This window comes from Mucor mucedo (genome assembly GCF_025094135.1).
Source record: "Mucor mucedo strain NRRL 3635 chromosome Unknown EV154scaffold_31, whole genome shotgun sequence".
Taxonomy (NCBI): Eukaryota; Fungi; Mucoromycota; class Mucoromycetes; order Mucorales; family Mucoraceae; genus Mucor; species Mucor mucedo.
Genome location: NW_026252315.1, coordinates 181,828 through 199,930, shown reverse-complemented (window position 1 = coordinate 199,930; position 18,103 = coordinate 181,828). Strand labels below are relative to the sequence as shown.

Sequence of the window (18,103 nt, the reverse complement as noted above, 5' to 3'; positions counted from 1 at the left end):
ACACTCACCCAATGTTGTACTGAAAATGTCACACCACACTTCTTAATTCCAGGATTGGGTGCATTAATTTTATTTTCAACCGTTAAAAATTTCCAATCGACTTCATAAGCTTGTCGATCTGTGGCTTTTTGTTGCGAGAAATAAATCTATCACAGAAAGAATATTTCAATTGGTGATTCTGGCTTTTTTTTTTTTTTATTTCGGCAGCAAAACATCAACAAAAATGGTCCATAAGATATAACATAGTTCAATGTTTTTCAAAATATAATCAGATAATAGAGAAAAATAAAGGCATCGTTAAAATTTATATAACAGATTCTCTTGCTACTCAGTTCAAGCAATCGTTTATCTTTTTGGGTTGTTGTTAAAATTGGACATGACGTTGAGCTAGTTACCAAAAGTAGGTTATAATTTATCCATAATAAGACTAATTCCATTTAATAGTACATATGATCCTTCTTTCCTTCTAAGACCATTAATTATTAACAACCTTATCTATTATCATAATCGATTAGCTGCCAGTGATACACTAGCAAAATTTATTATGCGTGATCATCATCTAATTTCTGGACTCTGCCTTTCGATCGTTACTTGAACGCAATGCAGAAATCCCTTTTTATTACATTTTCTCATACTCCTTTGTCGTGGCTTTATAAACAAATGGAAGCCCGATTTGCATACATACAAGGATACTCCTTATTAAACATAAGCAGTGTTGTGTTGATTCAGAACAATACGAGAAAGATAAAAATTGAAAAAGACAAAGAGTTTATATGATACAGAAAAAAGCTTTTAATTTTTTATTTTACAAGTGAGATAATTACAGTGGATACATATATATACAAATTTAAGCCATGATACTGGCTTGCAAAGCGAGTGACTTTTCAATAGAATTACAATAGTTTTGATACTTGATGATTTCACTCAAGAGGTAAAGAGATTTGCTTTCCCAGTTGTTCATGGCAATAGCATTGAATCTAGAACCAGTAAAGTGAGATTCCATCTTGGACTTGATATCATGGTGTTGATCCAATTGATTGGTCAAGTCTTGAACATGTTTGTAAAGAGCTTGGACTTGAGCAGATTCTTCCAACATGCTGCTGGAGATAGGAGCAGCAGGTGATTGCCATTCATAGACCATGGCACATGAGACATTGGTTTCTAAACAGTTGACCCAACCATATTCCATGGATCCAACACCACCAATCAAAGGCTCTTTGCTCTCACGAGCAGCCCAATAGTTGCAGGTAGAAATCCATTCTTCAACTTGTTCATCGGATCCAACTTGGAATACATGGACTGCACCATTGGATTCTTGAAGAGTGAAAGCATGTTGACGCTGGCGGCTGTAACCAGAAGGAAGAGCACTAGCAAGAGCATGCTTGAGATCAATAGCACCCATGAGCTGAGCATGAGCCATCCAATTACCTCCACCAAGAGTGACAGACTCAGAAGTAGCGGTAGTATCAAGCTTATACATACGGAGCTGGCTACGTTCAATAACCATGAAACATTCTTTCCAGTCACGATGCTTGGCCTTTTGGGTCTTAGACTCTAAAAGATGCTTGCGAGCAACCATACCCTCCTTGTAGTAAGGTGCGTTGCTAGTATATGAGACAGGAAGATCAGTGCTTTGGAGATGAGAAGCAACAGCTTGATAGTGCATGATAGAAGAGACAGCTGATTTAACAGACTTGATAGACTCATCATCACGAACAACTTTCTTCTTGATGATAGAGCCAACACTGCGTCTAAAGGTAGCACCAACACTGTTGTGACGAACAGTAGTGACAGGAGAAGAAGGGTCGGTAATTTGACTACAACGAATGCTACTGTACATTTGCTTGAGCATGTTTTTGACCTCGATTTCCCAATACTTGGAGGCACTGGAAGATTGAGTAGAGGTACTGGTGTTGCTATTAGTACGTTGAAGAGGAATCCAAGCTTCAGAAGAGAGCATGTTATCTTGGATAGTGATAGCACTCATTGTGTTCTTGATGAATGCAGATTGAGACATCTTTTTGTAGTCACCTTGGGCAACATGAAGATCAGTGTTCAAGAGCAAGAGAGAATAAACAATGGCATGTACAACATCTAAAAAAGATCAGGTTAATAAAATGAGAATAAAAGATCAGCCATTTTAAAATATTTACCAATGGACCCAAAGATGCTTTGAGGGTTACACTCAAAATAGCGAGCAGAGAATTGAAGCAAGACACGATCAATTTGTTGTGTTTCACCTTTAAGGTAAAGCTTGGAGCACAAGGTACGGAAAGCTTGTTCGAGTTTCAAGCCTTTGAAGTCGAAATGAGACATATACGATTGAAGAATTGAGTTACTTTCTTCTTTACCGTTACCGATCCATTCAACGATTGAATCCAAGCTTTTGTAGACTGTGTTATCTTCTTCCCAGATACGCTGGGCTAATTCGATAGCATTAGAGGTGATTTCACTGTTATCGTACCAGACAATTTCAGTGACTCCAGCTTTAGATTCTAAGACGGTTTCGCTCTTTTTAACAACAGGAACGAATGTGAGCTTATATTGGGTTTGAGCTTCTGTTGATTTGGTACATGTTTTAGGTGATTTAGTGGCAAGTTTCTTAAAGAAACGGCTTAAAGACTTTGATTTAGATGATTTAATTTTTGGTGGTTCCTGTGTAAGAAAAGGAAGCGCAGCTTCCTTTTGTGCTGGTGTCAACTCTGCAGGAATAGTAATGGGTTTTGATGCAATTGGTGTAACAATTTTAGATTGGCTCATTGTGGTAGTATATGAACAAGGAAACACTGTTGATGATTTAATTGATAATGTCATGGGGAAATATATAGTGATAAATAAAATAGAAAATATGGTATTAATAATGTGCTGGATTTGACTAATCATAAGAAGTAGGCAAAAAAAGTTATTTAAAGATGTTTGAGAAATAATTTTTATTTTTTTGGGAAAAAGATGCTGCCTATTTATATGAATTTGGATTTTACCCCTACATCCCTTGAAGATCCACCCTTTTTTTTTTTATTGTTTTCCTTTTTGTGTTTGCCGATTTCTGTAGATTTGCAATACAACTTTAAAATAATTTCCGTATGGCTGGATAGCGCTTTCTTTGTAATAACTCTTGCTTTAAAGATACGAGTCTGTTGGGATTGCTTCACTGATAATCAGACTTTAACTTTTGTATGATATTGATGATGATGATGGAAAATAAGGCAGGTCTCCTGCCTAAAAAACAATTATACATATAGGGCTATTTATTTTTTTGGGGGGGGGGTTCTTGGGGGCGCCTCAGAAAACTTTCTTGGGGGATGGGGGGAGAGATGGTGGGGGATGCTTAGATGGTGGGAGATGTTTTTCCAAGTATTAAGAGTCTCTGCTATGATTTATTTGACACTTTTTTTGACAACGCTATCAATTAAACATGTTGTTTATAGTAAATAATACAATTGTAGTAGCACATTTAATATACGTTATATACAATATTAAGTTATTTGTCAATGATGGACGATATGTTATCGACAAGTCAGACTTTAGCATCAACATCATGTCTTTAGACAGAGACCAGAATCGGTAGATCATTATCGGTTTTTAAGCAGACCAAAGTCGATTGATTAACAGAACGTTAATTACAAGTTGTATACATCCAGCAAGACTATAATGTCTAAATGGGGGTATATAATATCAGCGCATTGGGGGATTAGTTTTGGGTTGATTCAGTCAGCTTTCAAGATCGAGATGAAGCAATTGAAAAGCGATGTTAGCAGCTACGGCCCACAATATTAATAGATGTGGGGGATGGGGGGTCCGCAGTGCCAAATCTTGTTATACCTTGTCAAATCGTAAAATGGGCTTTTATTTTCGATATCGATGAAAAAAGGAGTCCGCTTAAAGTCAAAGAAGGGGTTCAGCCATTATTTCCTGCACGCAAAAACCTTATTGTTTATGTAAGTGGCCGCGTCAGTTAGTTTTTGCAGTGGCTTCCGTACCCCTCAATTGACAATGTTTATAATTTTCCCTTTTTAGGAAAACGCAAAGACATGTTACAATGTTATTTCTGAGTTGGGGGATAGTAAGTCGACAAAGAGATATCATATTTTATTTTTCCTTATTGATATCATCTTTTATTAATCTCCTCTCTCCAATTATCACACATTTTTTTTAAAAAAAAATCAGAGTTAAACCACAACAACCATCTGAATTCAATTGATTTTTAAAATACAATATTCGCGACATGGAAATTGCCTCAGCTTTAAAATACTAATAATAGAATACAACGTACATTGGGGGTACCAGTAATACAAAACCGTATTTAGGCGTTGGGGGTCGCAAATTTACCATGTTTTAAATTGGGGGGTTGTATAAAAATTTGGGAGTGCATTATATTGCTGGTTAAGTGGCTTTAAGGGGTGATTCGTATTACACGATAAAAATTATTCAAATCCCTAGATACTAACTTATTAGCAGAAGCAAAAAATGTTCAAAATGACCAAATTAAAACGTTCCTTGCGAAGTAGTACGTCACGATGACTATGCTGTTGCCAGTTCCATCAGGAGATACTACATTCTTAACTACGAGATTTATCTTTATATTGAGCTAGATACTAATATGATGTACGCGACAGTTACACATACAGAAATGGAAGACTCAAAAAAATAACGTTCATAATATTTGTGAGCCGTTGAAAAAATAGTTCAATAATTCTAGAACTATCTTGCCGATCCAGATCGTTTAATTCGGATGAGAAAAAGGTTCACTAACAGGTCTAATTTTCAATTTATGCACCCAATGATGGTGATAATTGATTCGTATATCGGAAGTCAAAGCCGGTATGGACGATGTTCATATACGATTTAAGCCGTCACCTTTGGGACGGACAGACAGTTTCTAAATTTCGACAGAGCAGTTTAGACACGAGCTTTTATGTTCACCCATCGACAGTTATATAATAAGTTTTTCGATTTATACGAAATAGTATGTCAAATAACACGAGATTATTCAAAAGGCAATAAGACGATTACGATTTATGCAAAAATGATGTTCTTGCTACTTCAAAGATCAAATTCAGCTTTAAAAGATAACTTTAATGCCCATGGAAAATTTGACGATATAATTGATGTTATCTATCGGATAACTGTCTTGTAATAAACCGGATCAAGTATTATTTAAATGACATCCTCTGATGACTTACACAAAATCAATATAGTTACAGTCTACCACGATTTCTGAAAGTGAACCCGAAAGTTATAAGCTTGACATATAGAGTTACATCATTTGGAAATAAAGTTAGTTAAACTCATAATCATTTATTTAAAAATAATCTTATAAATGTACAAAGCAGTGATACAAAAGTGTATGGGTATTTCAGAAAGACGACGTTACGAGGACCAAACAATAGAGAGTAAGAGAGCTAAAAGTAAAACAGATTTATTCGAGATACAATTCATTAATAATGACAGATAAATAATGAACATAGATAAAAAGAAAGAACATTATTTATTAAATATTCTTTCGCATATAAAAACATAGCATCTAATGGCTATTTGGCTGTAAACATCTACACAAACGTGTGTTTATCACTAAACTGACGAACTTCATGGACGATCAATTGTGACTGAAAAAGTTGGTTAGCAGTCTTATCACGTGATGTCTAAATTTCCAGGAGAGCGGCCTCTTTTCCTGGTTGAACTTTCGAAATTTCATTTTCATTTCTGTATTTTTCTTTAACACGTAACGAATGACTACACTCCAAGTGTACGCACACAGACTTAGCGATCCAAACTTGGGTACAATAAAATAACAGACTTTTGTTCATCATGTGCTGGAAGCTAATCCCGTTCTTCTGTAGCACCTCAATTAAAAGTAACTATCGCCAATGAACTTAGAGATCAAGTTGAAGTATTTCAAACACTGGAATATTCTCGTTTCTTGGCAACTTTAATACCTGTATTTGTCGATATTTTACAAAATGGAAATCCAGTTTTCCAAAGCAACGTGCCTGAGCAAGTAAGTATACGGCAGAGTAAAAGTGTCAAAATAATGATAATGTGGATTAATCGAATAGTGATAGAAACTTCGCAACATCATATTAGAAATCATTTATCGACTACCGCAAACAGAAACATTAAAAGAATATGCGCCAGATCTGTGTCGAATGTTGATGCATCTTTTGAAAGTGGAAAATGAAGATAATGCTGTTGTATGCGTTAAAATCATTATTGATTTACACAGAACATTTCGACATTCCCTTGAAGATCAGGTACAACCATTTTTGGATACAGTGCAGGAAATATTCAGAAACATGGAACAAACAGTAAAAGATGTATTCGATGCTCCAAGCACTCCGATTGGATCTGCAACCGTAAGAAGCACAAAAAGAAAAAACAACGTCCATTGACAGTTTTGTTTTTTAGCCTGGCCTTAATCCATTATTAGCCACATCACCGAGACCTAATTCACCTGCTGCTGCCGAATTACCCGAATCACCTTCTAAACCTTTACCGAAAAGCATGTACAGTTTCAAGGTCTTGACAGAATGTCCTATCATTGTTGTTTTGCTGTTTCAATCTCATCGCAGATACGGGACTGAAAATATCATGAAATTCGTACCACTGATTTTTCAGGTACAGACTCAATTTGTTAAGTTATTTAATCAAAATTAATTTCATATAATCTCTAGACTTTAAGTTTGCAAGCTAAACCTCAGGCCGAGGCTGCTGCTGCTGCACAAGCTCGTGGCGAAGTGTTTGTAGGTGTTAGTCCAGAAATCCGTAACCGATCTGTATATAATGACTTCATCATCGCACAAGTCAAGACAATGTCATTTCTCGCTTATATTTTGCGTAGTTATGCAAACGCTTTACGACCATTTCAAAATCAGATTCCGGATTTTGTATTACGACTCTTACGAGAGTGTCCACCAGAATCTACAGCCACCAGAAAAGAGCTTTTAGTAGCAACAAGGCATATCCTCTCAACCGATTTCAGATCTTCTTTTGTTCCTAAAATTGATTTATTGTTGAATGAGAAAGTACTCATTGGTGCTGGAGTGACATCTCATGACACATTAAGGTTTGTTTTAATTAAACTTTTTCAATGGGGAAAGGCTGATTAGGTAAATGTGTAGACCATTAGCCTATAGCATGTTGGCAGATCTTGTTCACCATATTCGATCCGAATTATCCCCTGCTCAGCTCTATCGTACTGTATACATTTATTCACGTAATCTCCATGACGCTACACTTGCACCCAGTATACAGACAATGTGCGGAAAACTCTTACTCAACTTGATCGATTGTATTATTAAAATACCAAACAAAAAAGAAGGGCGTGATTTACTAATGCGTATTTTGGATGCCTTTGCATCCAAATTCTCTGCATTAAACATCCAATTCAAATCATGTTTAAAGCAACATATCAAAAAGAACAACAAAAATGTAGATAAAAATGAGATGGAAACTGATAAAATAGTCGATGACTTTGACTTTGACAAAGCAAGATCGATACACACGACCTCATTCACATTGGATCCTCAAGATGGTATCAAGGATGGTCGATTCCTTTTCAAAAACTTGGCGATAGGATTGAAACCATTATTTATCGGTTTACGCCATTGTAATCCGCCACCAACCACAGAAGTAAATCCACAAATATACATGCAATTTGCCCGAGCATTTTCCGATGATGATATGGATGTATTCATAAGATTATTTAGAGAAGGCTTAAAATGCTTCGAATACTACAATATTGATAATTACGGGCCTGATGGATGCTTACCAAACGAAAAAGTGAACACTGACGAAGTCAAAGAAACTTCAATCGGATCCAATGACTTATCACTCAAGATTGGTAGCCAGGTGGCGGCCGAAAAAGAGATATTGGACATGTTTGCTATAGTCTTTACATTCCTGGATCCATCCGTATTTCAAGAAATCTTTGTTTCCCAAATGAATTTCTTTTATGATCGTATGCTTATCAACACATCATTAGTACATGTTGCTCAATACTTTCTGGTCAACGAAATTTCATCACAAGGGTTTGCCGGCATTCTTTTTCGTTTCTTGATTGATCGCGTTGACCATTTAGGTGATGATGATATGCATTATTCTGCTGTCATGCTTCATTTGTTTCGTCTTGCTTTTATGGCTGTGAATCTCTTCCCTGATGCGAACGAATCCATCCTACAACCTTATCTTGGTAATCTTGTCACTTCCTGTTTTAAGTTATCGGCCAAAGCAAAAGAACCAGCGAACTATTTCTTGTTATTACGCGCACTTTTCAAGAGCATTGGTGGTGGACGTTATGAACTGTTGTACAAGGAAGTCTCCCCTTTACTGCAGGTCTTGCTCGAAAATTTGAATTCTTTGTTAACTTTAGCACACCGTACAGAAATGAGAAATCTTTTTGTTGAATTATGTCTGGCAGTGCCTGTTCGTTTGAGTACTTTGCTTCCATATTTACCTTATTTGATGAGGCCTTTGGTGATTGCCCTACAAGCCGATCATGACTTGGTTACACAAGGATTAAGAACAATGGAATTATGTAACGACAATTTGAACCCCGAATTTCTCGATCAAATTATGGCACCAGTCATGAAAGAATTGATGGATGCTTTATGGAGCCATCTTCGTCCTCTACCTTATAGTCAACAACACAGTCATGTTGCAATGAGAATTCTGGGTAAACTTGGCGGTCGAAATCGACGTATGCTTAACAGTCCACCAGATTTGGAATTTGAAAAAAAGGTTGAAAGTGGTGCATCTGTGGAGATTTTATTCGATGCCAACACTACGCCCCATAACTTACCATTGGATAAATGTTTGGAAATTGCATGCAATACATTGGAAAAATGTGATGTCGACATATTTTACAAAAGACATGCATTTGAGTTCCTTAAATCTAATATTGTAATGATGTTGGAATTAGAAGAAGGCCCCAACAATTTGGCACAATCCTTATATCAGCGTGTTAAAGATCACCTTTTGCAACATAAAAATGCCGACGTGGAAGAAAGCACAGCCGATGGTAAAGCTGCCGATAGTAACGCCAAAACAGATTCTAAATCTCCGGAAGAGACAACTGACAGTATGGATATTGACGACAAACCAACGGTCGAGGGTGAAAGTACAATAGTTGGTGACGCACTTGAAGAATCTGGTTTAAAACCTAAACGATTGACCGGAAATGGCTATACCAAATATCTCGCAAAACGTGTCGCTCAAGAAGACTCCCTGAGAACCATGATGGTTGCTATCATAAAGGCCTCGACTTTGACAGAGATAGCAGATGATGCATGGCCATTGTTTGAAAATATATGTCGCCATTTCATGTTGTTACATATTGGCGAAGCTATTGAAGCAAAAGAAACCGGAAACAAGCCTCTGTCAGATATGATGGATGAAAGGCTATCTGTTCAAAGCTTAAACACCACAATCTTGGTAGACGCTATTGTGAAGGTCATCTCCTCCGAGGATCCAAAGCTCAGAAAACGTGCCGAGGAGTCTATTCAACTTTGCTTCGAAACTGCAGTCAAGGTTTTGGGTAGCAAAGACTACGCATGGCAATTGCCTATATTTCGTGTTTTTGCCTCTCAATTTGGATCATGTTGTTACAAACAGGAGTGGTTTAATAAGCGCGGCGGATGTCTAGGAATTTCAATAATCAGTTCTCAGCTTGATATGGGAACTAAATGGATGCAAGAACATGAGCTCGATTTCATTCGCTCTTTGTTGTTTGTACTTAAAGACGCCTCACCCGAAATGGCCAATGTAAATACTGCTGAAGCAACACAAACTTTATCCCACGTCTTAAAGGTATGTAATCGTCCTGAGAATGATGAATCACAAGAAGCCCAGCAAAAGTTTCAAAATTTGATCGCTTTACTTTTGAGTGAACTATCCAACTCAAATAGCGCTGTGCGTGAAACAATTCAATCATCTTTTCAATTATTGGCGGATCTTACTGGAAATGAGGTTACTGAACTGTTGGCTCCCGTTAGAGAGCGTTTGGTTGCTCCTATTTTTGCAAAACCTCTTCGTGCACTTCCTTTCGCCATGCAAATTGGTCATATAGATGCAATTACTTATTGCCTCACGCTTAGACCCCCTTTCTTAGAGTTCAATGATGAATTGATTCGATTGCTTCATGAAGCTTTGGCTCTTGCTGATGCTGAAGATCAGGCTCTGGTCAGCCGTAGCTCTCAATATAAAAACGCTACCTCTTTGATGAACCTTCGCATCGTTTGTATCAAGCTTTTGTCTGCTGCCATGGCATGCACAGACTTTTCTAATCAACGTCAATCTCATACCCGTGCTCGCATTATCCAAGTATTTTTCAAATCACTCTATTCCAAGGCACCCGAAGTGGTAGAAGCAGCACATCGCGGATTAAAACAAGTGCTAGCCCAACAACATAAATTACCCAAAGAGCTACTCCAACAAGGTCTTCGACCCATTTTGACTACATTATCTAACCACAAGACCCTAAGTGTTGCTGGTCTTGAAGGACTTGCCCGTTTGTTAGAATTATTGACGAATTATTTCAAGGTTGAAATTGGTAAAAAGTTGTTAGATCATCTAAAACAATGGGCTGAGCCCAAGGTGCTCCAAGAGGCTGCTGGAAGATCGTTGAGTGAAAATCACGAGGTCAAAATCATTGTGGCCATTTTAAACATCTTCCATTTATTACCTGCTGCAGCACATATATTTTTGGACGATCTTGTTACTGTTGTTCTTGAAATGGAATCCCATTTGCGTAGATCAATTTCTAGTCCGTTTAGACCCAATCTGATTAAATACCTAAACCGTTATCCAGCAGAAACCGTCGCTTATTTTTACGAACGTCTAGATCAATCTGGTCACAGTAGCTTATTTATTGATATCCTTAATACAGAAAACGCTGTTCAAATTCGTGATGAAGTAGCCAAGTCACCCAAGGAATTGATTGAAAAGACGTTTAACGTTGCGGATAATCAAGCTTTACATTATCAAGGTGTTCTGATTGTCCGTGAAATTGTTGGCTATGATTCAAACTGGTTGGTTGGCCAACCTGATGTTCTCGAATCCCTCTTATCCTTGTGGAGATCACCTACAAGGTTTGAAACAATGAAGAAAGATGACGATCAAGGTTTGCAAGTGACCCATGAATCGTTGTATATTTCCCAAATTTTTATATCTTATCTTCGTGAGAACCCGGATAACATTGAGGTAATTTTTGAAGTTGTGGCACTCTTTGGACAAGAATCTGTTATGGACCTTTCGTACCTTCGCGAATTCTTCTTAAATGATATCGCTTTGAATTATACGGCTAAAAGAAAGCGTCTTATCATTGAAAAGTTCCTTCAGCAATTTAACGATTCTTCTATTTCGTCCTATTTAAGGATGATGACACTTCGCCATTTCATTAACCCCGCTTTGTTGGTATCGATCACGCAAAAGGATGGTGATTATGCAGAGATCCTGGACCCAAATATCATGGAGCAACTGGATAATAAGATTTGGGCTCATCTTGGCTCCGACCCTGCCGAAGAGGATCAATATGCTGAAGATTCGCTACGTATTGAACTGCTTCAACTCACAGCTATGATTGTTCAATATGCGCCTCAACTTTTAACTGATTTAAGAAAGGAGATTATCAAATTTGGTTGGAATTATCTTCGACTCGAAGATGCTACCTGTAAACAAGCCGCTTATGTCTTGATAGCTCGATTTATCACTGCCTTTGATACACCCAGTAAGATTGTCATTCAAATTTACGCTGCACTTTTACGTGCTCATTTATCTGAAGCCCGTATTTTGGTGAAACAAGGCTTAGATATAATTGCACCTGTACTTCCTAAACGTGTACCTGTTACTGGCTCTGAAAGGGTGCCCACTTGGGTCCGTTTGACTCGTAAAGTCGTTGTTGAAGATACACACAGTATCTCTCAAATGGTTAATGTATACCAGCTCTTAGTACGTCAACCCGACCTATTTTACGATTATCGAGAACACTTTTTACCTCAAATCGTCAACGCTTTGCCTAAGCTTGGTTTGCTTCAAAACGCTACACCCGAAAACAAATTATTGACAGTGGAATTAACAGAATTAATATTCAAGTGGGAACAAACACGCTTGAAAAACCAACCTGTAAAGGAAGACGAAAGCCTTTCTCCTCCTGCCAAGAGGCCATCTGATGCCACTCCTGAAAATCCCAAGAAAAGGGCAAAGGCCGAGGGTACGGACGGTGAAGTCAAGGGATCTCCTGCTACAGCAGAGTCTGGCAAAGAATTTGTACCCGCCCTAACTTTGCGGGAAAACACTATTGGATATCTCGTCCGTCTTGCTTGCAGCGTCTACAATCCTTCTGATTTGATCCAAAGAAGACTTGTTCAACGTATTTTAGACCTTATCAAAAGATTTCTCGATCCTGGAATCTGGCCTGATGTACATGTCAAATTTGCCCATTTGGAACGCACTTTGACTGTAAAGGAGATGAGCGAAATTCTTATTTCAAGCGTATGTAGTGCACTGGAGATATTGAATATAGATATTGCACATAAGCCTTCTGAATGGTTTATTGTCAACATGAATCAGCTCTTCCGTCTTTTGGAAACCAGCATCAAGTCAGATAATATCCGCATTCATACCGCTCTTCAGCCTGTCTTGTCGCATATTTTCCATGCTATTCAACAAACAACAAACTCAGATAATAGAGAAGAAATTCAGCATCCCGATGTCGCTGCTTTTGTATCTCTCATTGACTCTACAATCACTGACGGTATGGCTAGTATGAATAACATCTATGCTGTATTGAAATTATTGCAGGCTGCAAGCAGTAGCAGAAGCGAGCAACTAGATCCATTTGTGCCTGGTATTGTTAAGGTGTTGCAAAAACTTACCAAAGAACACATAAGTATTGCTGTTGTGGCGACCTCTGGACATGATTCACAAGTAAATCTCTTGATTCTCGGCTTAAATCTTTTGAAGAAGAGAATATCGCACTTGGGAGATCAACGTCGTTGGTTCTTAACCTGTCTAATTCAACTAATTGAAAAGTCGCCAGATGTACAATTATTGCATGCCATTTTAGACATGCTCACAGAATGGACTTTAGGAAAGACAGAAACCTTCCCAACCGTTAAAGAGAAAGCTGGTCTTTTGGTCAAAATGATGACACTTGAAAATAGAAATAATGCGCGTCTTACTGAAGATTTTCTTGATTTGGTCCTCAAGATTTACAGTAACCCCTCTTTTGCTCGATCAGAACTGACGGTTCGCCTCGAACAAGCATTTTTGATGGGTACACGATCTGAGAATCCCCAAATCCGTAGCCAGTTTATGCGTGTTTTTGATCGTAGTATTAGTCGAACTTTATATACTCGTCTTAATTATATTATGGGTGTTCAAAATTGGGACTCTCTCTCGAATACTTTCTGGATTCATCAAGCCTTAGATATGTTGCTTGGGGCAGTCAAAGTTAATCCCCAAACAACCGCACCACATACACTTAGAATCAAATCAATTAAATCTATTGGTAACCAACAGTTGGAGCCAACTGAGATAGATGTCCCAATTGAACTTACTGAAGTTATCCAAACCCACCAGGCATTTTTGAAAGATTTACAAGAATTGGACATCAACAACTCAATTACTAATGCACGATATCTTCAATATTTGGACGATGATGCTGCTCTTAAGCTGTGGGTTGATCTCTTTCCCATGTGCTGGTCTGTATTATCTAGTGCCGAGAAGCGTGACATGGACAAAGTTATGATTAATTTGCTTGCCAAAGACTACCACAACAAACAAGCCGAATTACGCCCAAACGTAATCCAAGCCTTATTAACAGGTATTGCTAAAACAGCTGATGAGATACGACTCCCTCCTCATTTAGTCAAATATCTCGGTAAGACACACAATGCCTGGCACACATCAATTGAAATTTTACAACGATCTGCAATGAACGGTCGTATCGTCGATTCATCAAAAGAAGAACAAAATAACCGAGAACGTGTTCTGGACTCTCTAGCTGATTTGTATGCTAGTCTAGATGAGAATGACATGTTTTATGGTCTATGGAGACGCCGCAGCATTTATGCTGAAACTAATATGGCTGTATCCTGCGAGCAGAATGGTATGTGGTCTGAGGCACAGACGATGTTTGAAAATGCCCAATTAAAGGCTCGCAACGGCGTACTCTCTTTTTCTGAATCTGAATACAATCTTTGGGAAGATCACTGGGTTGCTTGCTCTCAAAAGCTACAGCAATGGGATATTCTTGCTGACCTTGCTAAACATGACGGCAACACCAATCTATTGTTGGATTGTGCTTGGAGATTGTCAGATTGGGCCGCTGAACGTGAAGGATTGGAGCAATATGTGGTGCAAGTATCTGAAACACCTACACCTCGTCTCAAGGCTTTTGAGGCTTTTTTGGCATTGATAAAGTCTCAGACTACAGATGACCGCCTCGTCGAGTTCACGCGCATTTGTGAAGAAGGTGTACAATTATCGCTTCAAAAATGGTATGCTTTGCCTCATATTGTGTCCCAGAGTCATTTACCACTGTTACACATATTCCAACAATATCTTGAATTACATGAAGCAAGTCAAATTTTCAACAGTTTAGTTAGTACGAATGCTCAAAACCTCGAACAGCGATCCAGTGAAATTCGCAGTATTTTGGGTACATGGCGGGAACGTTTGCCGAATACCTGGGACGATATTAATATGTGGAGTGATACAGTTGCATGGCGTCAACATGTATTCAGTGCTATCAACCGCACTTACTTACCTCTAATTCCCATGCTTCCGAATCAAATAACACCCGGAAATCCTCAAAGTGCTAACTCATTTGCTTACCGTGGATATCATGAAACAGCCTGGATTATCAACCGTTTTGCTCATGTTGCTAGAAAGCACCATTTGAATGAAGTCTGTCTCAATTACTTGACAAAAATATATACATTACCTAACATTGAAATTAACGAAGCATTTTTGAAATTGCGCGAGCAAGCTAAATGTTACTATCAAGAAACGAGCGAACTTACCGCTGGGTTAGATGTGATTACCAATACTAATTTGTCGTACTTTAGTCTTCAACAAAAAGCCGAATTTTTCACATTGAAAGGTCAATTTCTTGCAAAGCTCAATCAATGTAATGAGGCTAATGAAGCCTTTGTAAATGCTGTTCAAATTGATTTATCGTTACCAAGAGCCTGGGCAGAATGGGGTAGATACAATGATGGGCGATTCAAAGAACTGCCAACCGATTTAAGCTGGGCCAACAACGCAGTTAGTTGCTACTTACAGGCTGCTGGAATTTATAAAAACTCAAAGGCGAGAAAATATCTCTTGCGAGTCCTCTGGCTTCTTAGTTTGGATGATCAAGTTGGCACTATATCTCGTGCTTTTGAAGGTTATAAAGGTGAATGGCCTGTTTGGTATTGGATTACATTTATCCCCCAACTTTTGATGGGTTTACAGCAAAGAGAAGCGAAACATGCTCGGGCTATTCTTATTCGCATTGCTAAACAATACCCTCAAGCGTTACATTTCCAACTTCGGACTGCAAAAGAAGATATGTTAAAACGAATCAATCCTGCCAGTACAGCTGATCCCAAGAAAACGGATAACGCTGTAACTATTTCTGGCGATAGTTCGACTCCTGCCGTTCCATCTGGTAAAAATGAGGAAAATATTACACATAATGAAAATTATCTAACTAACAAAAATATAAAAGAGGAAAAAGCAAAGAACGAAGCTAAAGATGACTCTATGGATATTGATACTGGCTCAAATGAAAAGATTAACGGAGCTGAATCTAAGGTTCAGGATAAAAATGAAAATGCAACTGATGTACCCATCAAGATAGAGGGAAATCTGAATACGAACAACCCTAAGGGAATCAACCTCAATAATACAGATGATGTCAAGACCGAAGTCGATACCAAATCCTCCGAAGACGCATCTTCTGCTAAGCCTAAGCCTCCTCCTCCTGTGACAACTGGTGCTGTTATGGCTGCTGCTACGGCTGATTTCAAGGGAGCCGGAACACCTGGTACACCTACAGGGACCGTAGCGCATCCTTTGGATGAAATAATGGCAATGTTAAAGACTGGATATCCATTGCTTGCTTTATCCATGGAAACCATGGTCGATCAAATACAGTTGAAGTTCAAACCTCAAGCGGACGAAGATATGTACCGCCTTGTTGTAGCTTTATATAATGAAGGAGCGCAAGTAAGTTTTAAATGGCATTAAATATAGTTTTACTGACGTTTTGTTTTTAAAATTAGCAATTACTATCCAGATTAATGAGCCCGACAGACACACTTCAATTGACTCATGCAACTATTGGAAATATTGCTCGATTTGCCGATAGCTTATATCCAGGACACATGAAAACAGCATTTGTGCATGACTTTGCCACTACAAAACTCAATTTGGAAGAATACGTGGCCAAATTGAGGTTGTGGAGAGACAAGTTTGAGGCTATGCTGGATGCTAGACCCCGTAAACAGAAACTCGAAGCATGTAGTCACTACTTGGTAGAATTCCAGCACCAAAAGTTCGATGATGTAGAAATTCCTGGACAGTACTTATTGCTTAATGATAATGCTAACGACTTTCTACGCATTGATCGTTTCTTACCTGAAGTAGAGGTTATCCGCAGTTATGGAAATTGCTTCCGTAGATTAACAATCCGAGGACATGATGGCAGTCTTCATCCGTTCGTAATCCAGAACCCTGCTGCTCGACAATTCCGCCGTGAAGAAAGATTAATGCAGTTGTTCCGAATTTTAAATAGTGTTTTGGAACGCAAAAAGGAAAGCCGTATGCGTAATCTTCGTTTCCATTTACCTGCAATTGTACCTTTGGCGCCCAATGTCCGTATGGTTCAGGATGATCCCTCGTATTGCACATTGTATGATATCTATGAAGACCATTGTGATAATTCCAATATTCATAAGGACGACCCTCTTGCGTTCTTTGTTGAGAAATTGAAGAATAGTGTAAGCAAGAACACAGATGTAAGTATCATCAAGACAGAACACGAGAATCAAATCTAATAATCCATTTAGGTCATGAACTTGAAGACCGAACTGCTGAATCTTCGCATGGAAATTAATGAAGAAATTGCAAAAAAATTGGTTCCTTCTAACATCTTAAGCAAGGTATGACAGGAATTTAATAATGTAGACACATTAACTAAATACTGCTTATAGTATATGTTACGTACCCTTGGTTCATACACAGATTACTGGATGCATCGTAAACAATTTATCGCCCAATATGCAACTGCTACATTTATGTCATATCTGTTCAGTGTTGGCCATCGTACCCCTCATAAGATTACTCTCTCTCGCAAAAATGGTAATATCTGGATGACTGAATTATTACCTGGTAAGTTTGAATAGCTTTTGTGAAGTTTTTCGTAACTAATGTGCTTTGGAAAATAGGATGGAACCAATCGACACCTTTACTTGGTAACGGAGAATCGGTTCCGTTTAGATTCACACCCAACATTCAAGAGTATATTACTCCTGTGGGTATCGAAGGTCTATTTACAAGTTGTTTACTGGCTACTGCTCGTAGTCTAACGGAGCCAGAACTTGAATTAGATCAATACCTCAGTCTTTTCATACGCGATGAATTAATAACATGGCATATGTCTAATCATCGGTCTGTTACAGATGTTCAATTCCGCGACAGAGTACAAACAAATGTGCTTCAAGTAATGACAAAGGCTCAATTCTTATCTTGCAAAACAGATCGTGAAAATGTAAGTATAATATAATTTTTAAGTGTTAATTATAGCCACTAACAAGTTTTACTACTTGAAAGACCAATACAGATAAACCTGTGAGTCAAAACGTGATTGATCTTATTTCTCAAGCAAGTAATCCTCAAAAAATGGCACAAATGGAATGTACTTGGATGCCTTGGTTGTAACTAGTTTTACTTTAAAAACTATATTACTAATAAAATATTATCAATAACAAGCGTTCTTAATCTTATGACCGTGTAAATAAACCAGATGGAGATGTATCCGGATCTAATTCCAAATTCAGTTAACAGTAAAAAGCTTGTAAGTGGACTTACCTCGATGGGACTACAGTTTCATGGGAAA

General features: G+C 38.1%; 2 protein-coding genes across 2 annotated transcripts; one reads left to right on the top strand and one right to left on the bottom strand.

Annotated features, from left to right (window-relative positions):
* Nucleotides 1-847: 847 nt before the first annotated feature.
* EV154DRAFT_562052 (uncharacterized protein) lies at nt 848-2,760 on the bottom strand (the record flags this gene model as incomplete). The annotated part of the gene is made up of 2 exons (XM_051605710.1): nt 848-2,094; nt 2,154-2,760. 2 exons carry the CDS (start codon nt 2,758-2,760, stop codon nt 848-850), a joined length of 1,854 nt encoding a protein of 617 aa, XP_051459177.1.
* Nucleotides 2,761-5,715: 2,955 nt separating this feature from the next.
* Nucleotides 5,716-17,983, top strand: EV154DRAFT_440981 (uncharacterized protein). The gene is made up of 12 exons (XM_051596943.1): nt 5,716-5,778; nt 5,841-5,998; nt 6,063-6,353; nt 6,406-6,615; nt 6,672-7,063; nt 7,119-15,652; nt 15,713-16,212; nt 16,269-17,003; nt 17,055-17,147; nt 17,199-17,376; nt 17,433-17,755; nt 17,818-17,983. Exons 1-12 carry the CDS (start codon nt 5,730-5,732, stop codon nt 17,923-17,925), a joined length of 11,571 nt encoding a protein of 3,856 aa, XP_051459176.1. The 5' UTR covers nt 5,716-5,729; the 3' UTR covers nt 17,926-17,983.
* Nucleotides 17,984-18,103: the final 120 nt, after the last annotated feature.